Raw genomic sequence first — 15,403 nt, forward strand, 5'->3', positions numbered from 1 at the left:
TCATCATAATGTGTGCGCCCCGCCCCTTTGATTGACCCGCCCCCTGCCCAACCCTACCACCTTAACAAACAATTTTTCTGTGGGAAACCCTGGTACAGAATTCATACTAACGACCGACTAGAAATCAAGACACGTTCAGCATTCACAATTAAGTTGGAGGAGTTACTAGTATAAGTTTTATATTCTAAAAATGCCTAAAGTGTAGATTACCTGTTCACATAGTATGTTTATATAAAATTTTCTCTAATATTGAATCATTACACAGATAAAGATATTTTGTAAGCCATGACCATATTAAGATAATGTAAGTAGTAGTAGTAAATGTCATTCGATTTTGTTGTAATGTACAAATCTGTCAATTTTCTCATTGCATTATGCTGTTTTTAGTAACAGCCGTGCAGTCTGTAAAGACGCTCACTCTCCAAATGGAGATAAATAATGTTTTGTGGAAACAATGACTGTTATTCAGACTGATCTCATTCTTGTCCTCCTGCAGAGCTTGTGCATGTGTACGTTAGCACATTCATGTGTAGGCAAGCAGTGATTATGTTTGTACAAGCATGGCTATTGTGAACAAATGTCCTTTAGAGATGTGTCAAACGACAGTGCTAGCATAAGACAGGGGAGGTCTTTAAAGGGTGCATTAGTAAATTTCCCTGTTTTTTGGGGGGTCACAATTAGCTAACACCTTTACTAATCATGTTAAGTAACTGAAATAATGAAGTGCTAGTCACATAATCAAATTTAGTCACGAAATGAGATTACTGATCGTATTGCAGTTTATTTGTTTGTTGATTATTTGTGACAGCGCACATTCCAATTTCTTACTGAGACGAAGTGTCTCTCTGATCCGAGGTTGCGTGAACAGAGTATTTTTTGTCGTTCACTAAAATTGTCCTAAAATTAAAATCTAAATGCTTATAACATAAGATATCTGGTCTTGCCTTTAAAAATGGTAAAAAAATTATGCTAATGGGGTTTAAAGTAAGGTGACCAGATTTTTTTTAATAAAACTATGTCCTAGTTCAATAGTTAAAATACTATTGAAATCTCATTTAGTTTAAAGAGAAATTAAATATAAAAGTTTTAAAGAGGAGAACATTTTTTTTTTAAAGTTTATTGGATAAAATAAACCAGATTGCAAGAGCTCTTGCCACATTTAATGTAAGTCAAAATAAAATAAAAAATTGACAAATAATTAGTAGTTATTTGTTGTAAAGAAGTTATTGATTACTTGATTATTATGTTTACTGGTCTCTTTATTTCTCTATCTTCTCTCCAGCGAGAGGAAATCCCTGTAGTAATTCTCTTGTATTGCTTCCTTTTGTATCCGGTCTCTCCAAAAGGCCTCTTTTCCATCCTGCCCACACTGCCTCTCATTTTGTTGGTCATAAAAAGGAGATAAAAATTCACTTTCAAGATTAACTATAATCAACTTGATTTTCAAAAACGTCAATCATCTTTTTGCATAGTGTAAAGCAGGAAAAAGAAAGCAATGATTGCAAAAATATGCACTTTTATCCAACTTAATCTGGTCACAGAATGTGAAGGATTAATGGGAATGGGATTCTTGGAGGATCTTGGATGTTGCTCATCTTTTTGTTTGGTTTGTACTAGATCATGCTGTTGTTTCTAGACACATGAATGATACCTGAAAACCTCAAATCATGAAACCTGTATTTTAACTTAAACTTTCAACCATCCTTTTTAAATCTGTAATGCTGTAGTTTTGTAACATCTGGCCTCTATAGCTCATACACATAGCATATCTTCAGCTTGTTGCATTATAAAAAGTTTCGCTCTTTGTGACTTATGGCTTGGTGGCATGCCAGAATTGAATATCCTGGAAGGAAGCATGTCGATTAATGACCATAAATCAGAAGCTGTAGAATTTCCTCCTCGTGCGATTATTATACAATAGTCTCACTTGATACCTCACAGCCTTTTCAGTGATTGCAGTAAAATGTTTTTGGAATCTTTTCTGCTGATTACTAAGTCTCAAGTGGAAATTGCAACCTTATTGTCACAAACTTATGATCTGTTGCGTGTCTGTGATATGTCAAGAGTTCCTCGTCGATACAGCGTGATGTGTTCCTGGCTGTAGAAGTGATACAGAGGGTCAAATGAGGCTGTGATGTTTTCGGGGTAGAGCCTTTGAGTCTGTGTAGACATAGGCCAGATATGGATACAAAGTTTTTGAAAATTATGTTGGTATTTTTTTTCCGTACAAATGTATGACATCTTGCACATGAGCAATACGTGTTCAGTCTACAGGTAGGCGTAAGTACTTGACAACCATAACAACAATGGTAATTCACTTATAGTAATATTCCAGGTTCACTTATAGCGATAAACCTACCTCATCATTCCGTCCAAAAAAATTGCTTGATGCTCGTGCGGTCTTTATTGTTGGTATTTTTCGCTCTGTAGGAGAATGCTTATGTGCGCTGGTGCGTAGTGGTTCTCTGCCAACTAACATCACCAACTACTGGCCTGGCATGCATAATACGCCATTTTTAGTCATTTTAGCGGATCTGCGTAAATAGGAATCATTTTGACAACTTTGTTGTGTGTATCTGAAATTTATCAGAAGCGCAATGAAAAGACTTCCGTTTTTAGTACTACCGTTGTTGTGTAAACATGCCCTGAGGCTACACTGGCTCATCATCTTTTCTCCTGCCTTCATTCCTTTCTGCAGTGTTACAGTGGGGTAAGTTGATCTCTTTCAGGCCCCTGTTCCTGTCAGGATTAAGAGGCTGTTAGACACATGCGAAGCAGGAAATACCTTAACTAGACCCTACTGAGATCACCATGGATACGAGCCCAAAAACCTGCTGCTACAGGCCTCTAGCCCGCTCTCCTTTATTGGTGGAGTCAGTGCATGGCTCCAGACTGCAAGCAAATTGTGTCCTTTCGCGACCAATTTTTGAGACCGCACAAGCATTTTTTTACAAGTACTCGCGTCTGTGCGACCTGCAAGTTTGCAATTTCTTTGAGTTGTAATTTCACGTTGAAAGACGAGTAGATTGCGAGCCCAAGAGTGTGCTGTGGCATGGGTAACATTGGCAGCTGACACAGAGCATCGGTTACAAAAACGGAATATGCCACAGGGTTTTTACCCCTTATCTCCGTTAGTCAACTGTGCAAGTCATATCCCTCTCAAATGAAAATAAAATGGCACTTTGTAATTTAAGTCAAAGTATTTGTAAGTAATTTTGGGAAAATTTTGAATAATTGAATTGCAGACTGATTTAAGGTGTGGCTCAAAATTTTCTGTTTGCGCTCCTAAAATTTTCATTCAGGGGCTACAGTGCACCTATTTACTCTTTCACTGCCAGCATTTAAAAAAAAAGTTGCCAGCCAGCGCCAGCGTTTTTCATGATTTTCACCAAAGTTTAATGCCCTCCAGAAAATGTTCTTCTTTAAATATATAAACATACACTATACCAAATGAAAGAACAGACCCTCTGCTTTCAAAAAAAGAAAAAGTTTCATCCTACCTTCAGTAGTTCTTTGTAATCAGCTTTTGAATATGGGTAGGTTTCTGCAAAAACACCACATTTTGAGCAAAAAGCAGAGATAATTACATTTTTGTGACGGACTTTTCATAGAGATCCCATTTAGAGCGATCTTTAAAAGAGACACGGACATGCAGCTGCTTGCCATAGGGCAATACTTCCGGGTTTAAACATTGTGGATAATAGCGGTATTGCGGAAAGACGGAAATACTCGTCATTGGCAAGGAAGCGTTTTCTCATGATATCTCGTCAATGGCGTTGAAAGAGTTAAACAAAGTTAGTCGTTGTGTACTGCATTCTGTTAAAAACGCAATAAGCGTAGCAGTAATAATGAACCCTTTACCTTCCATACTAAATCTTCAAAAGTCTTTAAAAATAAAATATTGACTCATTTAATAGAAAAAAGTTGAAAAGAATGAATGTGTTTTAAACTTATTTAGAAATAAAATAATCTTATGGTATGTAAATCCACTCATTTCATATTTAACTCAGAAAATTCCCATAGACTCGAATACAATTTTGTAGAGCTGCACGATTAATCGTTAAAAGATCGTGATCTCGATTCAACCCCCCAAATGATCTTAATCCAGCATTTCGACGATTCAAATAATTATATATTCAAGTAGGAAAGACAGTCTCGTCAGTTCTCTCGAAAACACGCAATCACAGCAACCGCGATGAGGTCTTTACATCACATTTATTATTGCGCAAGCCAAATGTGCTCGTGTTCACTCCACTGGTACAGCGGATGCTTTCGCCGAGAAGTTAGACAGAAAGAAACAGAAACTAAAGAGAATCAGTGAGGCAGAGCATTAAGCATGCATGTAGATATTATTATTATATTATTCACCCGATGGACGTTCACGCCGACAGCGAGAGCGTCAAAAAACGCTCTGAGGCTCGAATGCATTCTCTGGAATCCTCTCAAGCAGAGATGTACGCCCTTCCGATTGGTTCCCGCGGAGCGTTTCCGCCTTGCGATTGGTTGCAGCCGAACTGCATCATAGCTCATTAACGTAAAGTAATAATGTCAATCCATGTGACAGCTTTTTTTTAGGCTACTTAAAATGTATATTTAATTTTTTTCTTTAAATATAAAATGAATACATAATCACTCTACAATTAATATTAACTGAATTTAAAGAATATCTACACATATCTGAAACTTTCAGAATTATAATTAATTTGCACCTGTAAAAACTAATGTTCTGGGGTTGTACATCTTTAAAATTAACAAAGTTCTTAAGAATCATGAGAGAATCGTGATCTTTATTTGAAGCAAAAGAACCGTGATTCTCATTTTATACAGAATCGTGCAGCTCTACAATTTTGTGCAATTTCTAACATTGCAGTCTCTCTTTTATTCTTGGGTCATCAAAGTAGCTCACAAGGATGTAGGTCATGCATTGTTTCTTTAGATTCACTCATGCATCACAAAACAATAGTGTAAATGTCATTCTCAGCAAGTGGCAGCACTTCACGGAAATGTAACCTATTTTGAACAATTATCCAGCCGGGATGCATAGTTTACAGGAAACCATTTGCTAACATTTAAATCCCTTGGAGCAGATCAGATGCAGTATTATTGAACGTAAGTAAATCCAATTACCATGTGAATATACAGCAGTTAGCATTTGCTTTGTAAATGTAAAAATCTCATTTAAGTCTACTGTTAGTATGGAGGCGCAATTAGCATACGGTGTCAGTATGTGCTCTTTGACGACTTCAGTCCATTCTTTTAAGGAGGAACCCTAACAGGGACAATCCTACAATATGCTTATGTCCTTAGTAGAATCAGACCACCTTAAGAATGTACTACTGCTTGTTTGACAGGTACAGATGGGTGACAAAATGTTGATGGACATTGAATCAGCGTAATTAAATTAGGCCTTCCCAAATTCAAATCTCAGCCCCCCGTCTCTAATGGTCACCAGTCGAAACGGCTGGTCTCAGGTGGCTTTGTCTGAGGCAATGCCCCCAACCTTGCATCCCATAATCAAATTTGAGCTCCCTCTCAGAATTGGCCTGACAATTGGCCCTTGACTAATTCAGAATGAGATTTGATTTCACATGGTAACATTTTGATGGGTGTTTTTGCTCAATGTCTGTAGGATGCAAAATTTTAACGACATTAGATACACTACAGGAAAAACAGCATCTTCCAAATCCCCATAATTTGTCCCAAGTACATAAATTCACATGCAACAAAATATATTTGTGCCTATTTTTTTGCTTATAAATTAAAGGGATACTCCGATCCACATATCAAATTACCCCATAATTTACTCACCCCCAAGTAATCTGAGATACATATGTCCATCATCTTGTTGATTTTAGTAAATGTCCTTTCTGTTCCAAGACTTAAACCCCCCAAAAAGTGCATTCATCCTTCACAGAGGTAATCCATACGCCTCCAAAATGGTTAATAAAGGACTTCTGCATTTAATCAATGTTTTTTTAAGCAAATTTTCATATTTCAAACTTTATAAATTGTAATAACTAGCTTCCGGTAATGACGTCATAGCGTAGTGAGCGTTTTTTGCCATAGGTAGGTTGTGCAGTGACTCTTGTGAATTGCGTGAGACCAAGATGGCGTCGTTGACGAAAGCTAGTTATTACAGTTTTTAAAGTTTAAAATATTTGGATATTTTTCTTACAAAATAGCATTGATTATTTGCAAAATCTTTAATTAACCCCTTGGAGCCGTGTGGATAACTTTTTTGGATTTCAAAGTCAGAAGTTGTTCCCTGACCCCTGTTTTCTTCTGTTATAATGTGTTTTATCAACTGGCTATCCTCCAGACATGACGAACCACGTCTTTATCTCATTTCGGCCGTGTGGCGCACGTGCACGCTCGCGGTATGAAGCGCATCCGCAATATTTTCCGAGATGTTTTATCAACTGGCTAGTTATCCTCCAGACAGTGACGGCCTGGACCACGTCTTTATCATTTCGGCCGTGTGGTGCGCGTGCCCGCTCACGGTGTGAAGAGCGTTCGCTCTATTCTCCGAGATGCACTTAACGGCCTTTTTTGCAGCATTTTTTTTATGACCTAGTTAAGGCAGTAGGGTTTCCCAGCTTAGGCGGGCCGCCCGAACTGAAAAGTGCTGTGGGAAACCCTGTATTAACAGAGTCTGTTAAAGTATTAAGTGTGTGAAATAATTTTGACTGATTATAACTAAAAGGGCTCTTATTCTCCTGTGCGTTTCCTTAGCGGTCGCCCTTGTAGAGCCCACACCATTTACTCTCTATCCTGGGGACAAACTGGAGCTGGGCTGTAAAGGTAAAGAAGAAGCACATGATGTGACTTGGACTAAGGATTTCATTCCACTGGCTGACGGAGAGCACACGCGCCTACGAAACAATCAACTGGAGATCGAAGCGGTGGAACTGGCCGATTCTGGTCTGTATGCTTGCTTTGCTCAGGGACCCAATAGCAACCACACAGACTATTTCAATGTCAATGTTACAGGTGAGAAACTTGCTTTTTTCAGATTTATACTGTAGATTGGTTTGTTCATTGTTAGTAATCAAAATTGTATTCCTTGAGCAGATGGATTAGCTTCCTCAGAAGATGATGAAGAAGAAGAGTCTTCCTCAGAAGAGACCAAGCTATCAAGTAGCCAGAAACTGCTTCGTGAGTCACTTTCTACAGTACTTTTAGTAAAACTCTCTGCTCTCCAAACTCTAACTCAAAGATTGGGTATCTCAAAAATGTCAATAACAGAATTAGTTCCTTATGCAATTGGTATGGTTGACAGGAAGTAGTGCACATAGTTGTCTTATAAACCACAGCTGTCTCCAGTGAAATTGGTCAAGCTTTAGTTCACTAGATTGAAAGTCTGTTTTGATGGATTAGTCTTTGAGTCTGGAGGACATCATTACTCAAGTCAGACAGAGTAAAACCAGCATCACCCAAACATTTCCCCTTTGATCTGCGATTCGGTCACCAGTCAATCTTGAGGAACGTACTGTTGTTGTTGATGTGCATTTATGAATGAATACTTCACCCAAAAATGAAAATTACAATAATTACAAATAAAGGATAAGTGACTACAACCAGTTAAGTTTCAAGAAGACTTTACGATTTTTAGTAAATAAATATCAGTCTGCTTCTCACACAAAGCTATCTTATCTCTTCTTTATTTGATATGCTCATAAATATTGTGAATTTCACTTCTTCACCCTAAAAATGTTTTTGGTAAACTTTTACATTTAGAGTTGTCATTCAGATGTTACACCATGGTTTTACTTTTTTGTTAAAGGAACATTCCACTTTTTTAAAAAATACAAATTTTTCTGCTCCCTTAAAGTTAAACATTTGATTTTTACCGTTTTGGAATCCATTCAGCTGATCTCCGATCTGGCGCTATCACTTTTAGCATAGCTTAGCACAATCCATTGAATCTGATTAGACCATTAGCATCGCGCAAAAAATGTAGTGTAACATGGCTGCAGGAGGGGCAATGATATTACGCAGCAGCCGAAAATAGTCCCCTTAGTAACTTTCAATGGCAGGGGACTATTTTCGTGCAGTGCGTATTATTCCTACGCCTCCTGCAGCCATGTTACATCAGCAAAGTCCTTGATTATTACGCCAGAATGAGAGTATAGTTCCTAACCATATCTGCCTAGAAAATCACAACTTTTAATTTTCTGTCTGTCTTAGTACACGATGTAACTAAAGAAGAGTCAAGTTCGAAAGTCTTTGGTTATTTTTTTTGCGTGATGCTAATGGTCTAATCAGATTCAATGGATTATGCTAAGCTATGCTAAAAGTGGTAGCGCCAGACCCGGAGATCAGCTGAATCGATTCCAAAATGGTAAAAAGCAAGTGTTTATCTCTAGGGGAGCTGGAAAATGAGCATATTTTTTAAAAAGTGGAATGTCCCTTTAATTATTCTTATATTCTTCACTCTTTCTCTTTCACAGCGATGGCCCCAGTCTGGGCTCAACCTGATAAGATGGAGAAGAAGCTCCATGCAGTTCCTGCCAGCAAAACTGTCAGGTTTCGTTGCCAGGCCAACGGTAACCCAAACCCAACACTCAAGTGGCTCAAGAACGGCAAAGAATTCAAGAGAGACCAGCGAATAGGAGGATTCAAGGTGAGAGTGCCTGGATATGGATACCAAACAGCAAGATTAGATCAATAACCCGACACTTTGTTATGTGTGTTGTATTGCTAAGGCAAGCGTAGCGGTTACTGTTGGCCATTCTTGGGAATTGGGGTTCATTCCATTTTTTTAAATCAGACACAAAGCCATAACATACTTCTCTAATAGAAGTTTGCAAATATAAGTCAGTTTCTTCCAAAAAAACGCAAAAATGTAGGTTATTCATTTTTGTAAATCTATAATCTTTAATTCAGTCTATATATTGATGTCTCCAGAATACCAAACTGAAATGTTAGTAGTGCCCTCCTGCTCTTGTTTTGAGGTTAGAAGGGCAGATCTTCTCCTCCTCCTTAAAGGCGGAGTCCACGATGTTTGAAAAACGCGTTGGAAAAGGAGACGGGCCAACTACCAAAACACACTTATAGCCAATCAAATCAAATCAAATGCCAGGTTGCGTATGTGTGGGGCGCGTCTATCAACAGAAGGTCCAGATTCTATTGGGGTAGGGGCGTGTTTGTTTGGGTGATTTCAAATATCAACATTGGCTTTCAAACATCGTGGACTCCGCCTTTAACAGATCAGTCTTACAGACACCTCACTACAGCATGACAGGAACATAATAGCTGTGGCTGGAAGGCAAACACTGGATCTATGGATTTTTGGAGAAAACATCTTCTCCACTTGACTGTCCTCATTTCACGCAACTGGTTCTCCTCATAAGAATAAAGTCCTGAATAAAGCGTCTTAAACAAACTAAAAGTAACAAAACAATTAAATTACGTTTTGGCACTTGTTTGGCACAAGTGCACTTGTTTCATATCTGTTAAATGTTTTCGGCCCAAGATCGTTCTGGTGCGAAGTTATGCACAGTAAAGTTTAAAAAGAGAAAATGTATTGCTGTTTGTTTGGTTACCATGTTTGATTTTTCCTTATCATTAGGTCGTTGCCATGTACTCTTTTTTTATTTGTATTTTACGAAGATTCATTTTTGGTAATCAACGTTAAAGGCAGCAGCATGAGATCCTCAGTCGGACCTGTGGCAGGATATGATTGCTTCATGCTGCTGCCTTCTAATAGAGAACAGAAAGAGATTTCCTTGTTTTTCCCAAAACACTGTAGCGTGTTGCTTAAGGCTACATCCAAAATCGGTGAAACGTCAATTTTCTTTTCAAAATGGTGTCCGTCCACACTGACGATTTTAAACATTTTCCGAAATCGCTAGTAAATGCTTAAATAATGATTGTTATGAGATGCATTTCCCAAGATTTCCTTTCATTTACCATTTTGACCCTGGACCACAAAACCAGGGTTTTAAGTTGCGCGGGTAGCAAAAGCGGAACAATACATTGTATGGGTTTTTTATGCCAAAAATCATTAGGATATTAAGTAAAGATCCTGTTCCAATAAAAGATATTTGGTAAAAGTCCCACTGTAAATATATAAAAATCTATTATTGTGAATGGATGCAGTTTTCATTTGGCGATTTTCTCAATTTTTACATTTTTTTGCACCCTCAGATCTTAGATTTTGGCCAAAAATTATCCTATCCTAACAAACCATAAATTAATGGAAAACATTTTTATTTAGCTTTTTTATTATGTGTAAATCTTAATAAAAAAATACCCTTATGAGTAATTTTGTAGTCCAGGATCACATTTGTTTTGCTTCAGTCTCACGCCATTAGTTATGTCGAGATGCTCAAACATTCACTGCAAAGCCGTACAGTTTGTTAAAGATATCAAGAAATCAACCTTTTTATTACGCTGCAATTGGCAAAAGTATTAAAAGCTACTGGACAATTACTTTCTCCATGTCATTCTCTTCTACATGACATGTCAGAGATATTTTCTGCAGTTCTCTGCTTGTATCATTGTCGTCTGTGTTTCTCATCAAGGTGTACTCCAGCTGGGAGGCATTAGTCCTCTTCCTCTTTTCACCGCATACACGCTTTACCATCTGGAGTGTGTTTGAGGCCACTGCAATGCATACGGATGTACACACACACACTAAAATTACTTGTATGTTTGTATAAAATCAAGTCTACGAAGTATGCAAAGCAAAATTCCTTTGCCTTTTTGTTTTTTATATGCTCAGAACCATAAGCAACGAGAATGCATGCATCCACATCCAAGCTACAAAAGTGTGACGGGGCTTTTCGTTGAGGGGCCCTGCAGCTTTTTTGTTCAACCTCCCCCTCGGCCCCATTTCTGTTCCCTTTTGTTTAACAAGAGTCCGGCACAATTGTTCATTTACATTAAGTGTATGTGAAAAGGAAGTCAGGCAGACTGAGTGTAGCAGATCACATCTGGGCTTTTGTAGCCTGAAAACCTATATTAATTGTCCAACCATAAGCTCTTTGCGTCTGTATTTTATAAAGCCTCAGAAAAAGCCATTATAGCAGCGAATGTTGTGGTTGGGCTTAAAAGTACATTTCAGCCCAAAATTAAAATAGTCAGCTCGCTCACCCTAAAGTTGTTACAAACTCAAACAACTTTCTTTTAATGGAAAGCATACAGTGTGCTTTGGTTTCCAAAATGACTAAAAGCCCATAAAAGTAGCCATGATGATTTGTGCAATAGGTTTTATATAGCCAAACGATAGCTTTGTGTTAAGAAACAGACCAAAGATCTTAAACCTTTCTGCCACAGCTTTTAAAGTTACATTCCACTTTTTTGAAAATATGCTAATTTTCCAGCTCCACTAGAGTTAAACAATTGAGTTTTACCGTTTTGGAATCCATTCAGCTGATCTCCGGGTCTGGCGGTATAATCCATTTGAATCTGATTAGACCATTCGCATCACGTTCAAAAATAACAAAAGAGTTTCGATATGATGATATATGATCTAGCGCAGCAGCCAAAAATATTCCCCTTGGTAACTTTCAATAGCTGGGGACTATTTTCGGGCACTGCGTAATATAATTGCGCCTGCTGCACACATAGTACTGCAGCAAAGTCCTTGATTATTACACCAGAATGAGAGTATAGTTCATAGACACATCGGTTTAAAAAATCACAACTTTTAATTTTACGTTATTCTCAGTACACGATGTAACTACAGAAGAGTCCAGTTTAAAATAGGAAAAACTCTTGATTATTTTTAAGTGCGATGCTAATGGTCTAATCAGATTCAATGGATTATGCTAAGCTATGCTAAAAGTGGTACCGCCAGACCCGTAGATCAGCTGAATGGATTCCAAAACAGTAAAACTCAATTGTTTTAGCTGGAAAATAAGCCTATTTTCAAAAAGGCCAAATGTATTCAAATGTAAATCTGTTTTTTACACAAAGCTTTGTATGTCTTTAGTGTCATTGAAGCATTTTTATAGACAATAGTAACAACGTTTCAGCAGTAACAACATCCTTTTACAGTAGTGTATTTTTGGTAAACAAACTAAACTAACTAAAGTAAGTAAATTATCTTTATTCACATATCTAACACGCATTAACTACTACACTTAGCTAACGTTACTGTGTAAAACTAACGTATACAATGTTCGCAAATTCTTGCTTGGCTGCCAAATTTCTCCGCACAGCAGTGAGCATATTTGGTTTCTCCCCTTGTCTTTAGCAAACCAAAACATTTCATTTTTGGACAAGGTATTTGTTTCTGATATCAGTTTAGCCACAAGCCAGATGATAAACGCAGACCAGAAGTTAACTTTGGTTCCAGGCGCATTGCTTTTTGGATCTGCTTTCATTATGAATTATGAACATTGTTTGTGTTACACAGAAGAAAAACAAAATTATACAGGTTTGACCCTACTTAGGGTAAATTATGACAGGATTTTGTTTTTCAATGCTATAGCTTTTTCAGTATGAATGTCACCTTTATTTCAGCTGCATTGTAGAGGTCTGTATTTCAATAAGTTAGGTTTTCTAAAGTTTGATGTGTTCTTTATAGGACTTTTGACTTGCAATGCCGTCTGTTTTAATGGACATGAAGTGGCTTGTTTCCCACTCTCCATGGAACATGCTGTTCTTCACGGCTCTGATCTTGCGCCTGACTGGATGCTAAACTGACCTGATATAGATCGGTTGCCAACATACTTTGTAAACTTCCTCAGCCTTTCATCAAAATGATCTTAAAAAGACAAATGGGCCTCTAATGCATTTAGCAGTTTTCTAGGTTTTTTTTACACTGAATTGGATGAATATTAGTCAAAGAGCGTGTTTTTATGTATGTCTATATCATAGTCCAGAGGTGGGCAACTGGCAGCATTGTCTGTGGCTTTGTGAGGAGTGGGGCCAGCTACTGTCCTCTAGTGTACTCATAAGGATCCAATGCCAATTTTAACTAATGATTCTGCCATTCCTATAGAGTTCTGAACTGATCTGTGAATCTCTTTTACTGCACAGGTTCGAGAGCACATGTGGACCATCATAATGGAGTCTGTGGTGCCGTCCGACAAAGGCAACTACACTTGTCTGGTGGAGAACAAATATGGCAGCATCAACCACACCTACCAACTGGACGTAGTTGGTCAGTCACATTTTATTATTACTTATCTCTGTTTTTCAAAGTTAGTTCAAGGGTAAATGGGATTAACCAAGTGCTCTTACATCATTTCTCGGTCAAAGGCCGTTTGGTGTCTTCTCCTCCCCAATAGTTTAATTTCGGTGATTTATCCCTTAGCTTTTGATTAAATTGATTTTCGTGTTTAGCTACCACATAACACACAAATGGTCCCCAAGGGAGCGCTTCAGTGTTTACTCGAGTCTATCCGATGTAAATGGGTGGTGTTTACCATGTAGCTAATGTTTTGGTGCAGGACGCCTAATGGTTATCATTACTTCAATGCAGTGAACTGAGGTAATGGGTGGCTTTACGCCTTGTGTGTACGTGTAGTCTGTTGATGGTGTGGGTGAAATGATCCAATGAATAGATGAGGTGTTTACTTGATGCCGTGATGAGTTAGAGATGCGGTTAGTGGACGGGGATGAGATCAGAGTATTTGGAATAAAGTCATTTAGAACACTGATTGGTGGATGTACACTTGATTGATGCCTTCATTAAGTAGGCAATAAATCAGTGCCACGCCCTTGTAGATGGAAACCAAATGTGACATCATTTGCACATACAAGCATACACATTCAATACACACACAATTTTTCATAGACACTTCATCGTCCTGTAAAGTACTCATTATGAGAAGTCGTAAGTGTTATGTGATGTGAACACTATATGTATGTTTTCATTTCTTACTTCATGACAAAAAGAAAGCAAGGTTTTTAAAACTACTGCTGCCAACTGTAAACCAAAGGATGAAAAGATCAGAATCATGAACATTGTGCAAAGTGAACCGTCTGTGTTTGCACTTTATTTCTCTTTTAAGTGTATTGGCTTTTTGGTGAAAATGGGCTGTGGCTAAAAACAACAATACCACTCGTTTACACCAAATTGCAGCAATTATACTGAGATTCTAGTCTGCATGTTAAGAAGGCTGATCCCTACAGACTGTTTGAGATTAGCATCTGCCCTGCTGAAATAACAGCTTAAACCGACCTAAGACCTCCTAGTCTTGGCAGGCTGTCCAACTTAGCTCGGCCAAACGGTTTGCTGGTTTTAGGGGCCGTTTAGTAGTGTTGCGCGATATTCCCCATAGTAAGCCTGTCAGATCGCCGATACACGATAGTATCAAGGTGGGGCAATAATAATAGCATGATAATAATTTAACTATAATGGACAAACTATCATCAAAAAGGCTAGTGCTCTGTCTGACTATCATCATAACAACATTTTCAACAGGAAGCGGTAAAGTTTTTACGCAGTTTGCTGTTCGTTTACATGAAATTGCCATTTTGGATTCTTGAAAACGCAAACCAGTAATACGTTTCAAAGTGCAACTTTTGGATAATGACACATTGAAAACTACCTAAACGCAATTCTGTGATAACTGTGACCTTAAGCACATGTGTTAATTTAGTATATACACGGTTTCAGCAGTAACAACATAAACAAACAGCTTTCGTGGAACAAACGTTACTTCCAGTAAACTACGCAAAGAATCAATAAAAACAAAGTCCTTGAAGAGTAGTTTATTTCTGATAACAAGCAAAATAAACAAGAAGTAGAGTACCTTAGTTCAAATCATAGCTAAAGCCTATCAAAAACTACATTTAGCTATGGTTACTGTGTAAAATGTGTACTATATAAGGAATACAAAATACAGATCGGCTACCAAACCTCCTATCAAATGGCGGTAATCCATGATCGCCATCTTCCCTTGTCTTTAGGAAATCAAACATTTGTTATTTTTTTCAAGGAGGTATTTGTTCAAGAGTTCAGTTTAGCAACTAGTCAGACCATTAAACAAACAGAGACCGCAAGTTAAGTTCCGCTCAGTTTCTACGTTATTCCGATGAAACTATAGGCATCTGAGAGTTCAAACAAAACAATTTTGTGCTTTAGGACTGTGTTTATGTTACTCAAGATACTGAGTTTATTAACAACGTACGTGTACACATTTTTATAGCCTACATCATCGTCTGTCTATTAAGAAAACTTCTCGACGACTTGATTGATTGTATTTTTCACTCGGTAGAAAAATGCATATGTGTGCAGACGTTTAATGTTTCTTTACAAGGTAACATCGCCTTCTACTGGCCTGGCAAACATAATACACCGTAGTGATGGGACGATTACCGCTTTCACGATTAACGATAAAATGTCCTGACGGTTAGTATTATTGTTTAAAATGTAATTATAATTACAACCGTGTTTGATTACCGTGATTTTGAAAACTCACGGTAAATCCTGTCCAGCCAGAAT

At 37.8% G+C, this 15,403-nt stretch overlaps 1 protein-coding gene across 5 annotated transcripts in view; it reads left to right on the plus strand.

Annotated features, from left to right (window-relative positions):
• The window catches only part of fgfr1a (fibroblast growth factor receptor 1a), a 44,761-nt gene that overhangs the window by 12,578 nt on the left and 16,780 nt on the right, over positions 1 to 15,403 (plus strand). For all 5 annotated transcript variants that reach the window (XM_073867554.1, XM_073867558.1, XM_073867555.1 and 2 more), the window contains exons 3-6: positions 6,733 to 6,990; positions 7,072 to 7,155; positions 8,451 to 8,623; positions 12,991 to 13,114. In XM_073867554.1, coding sequence (XP_073723655.1) covers positions 6,733 to 6,990; positions 7,072 to 7,155; positions 8,451 to 8,623; positions 12,991 to 13,114 — 639 coding nt within the window. The remainder of the gene's footprint in view (positions 1 to 6,732; positions 6,991 to 7,071; positions 7,156 to 8,450; positions 8,624 to 12,990; positions 13,115 to 15,403) is intronic.

The sequence above is a fragment of the Misgurnus anguillicaudatus genome, chromosome 5 (genome assembly GCF_027580225.2).
Source record: "Misgurnus anguillicaudatus chromosome 5, ASM2758022v2, whole genome shotgun sequence".
Classification (NCBI taxonomy): Eukaryota; Metazoa; Chordata; class Actinopteri; order Cypriniformes; family Cobitidae; genus Misgurnus; species Misgurnus anguillicaudatus.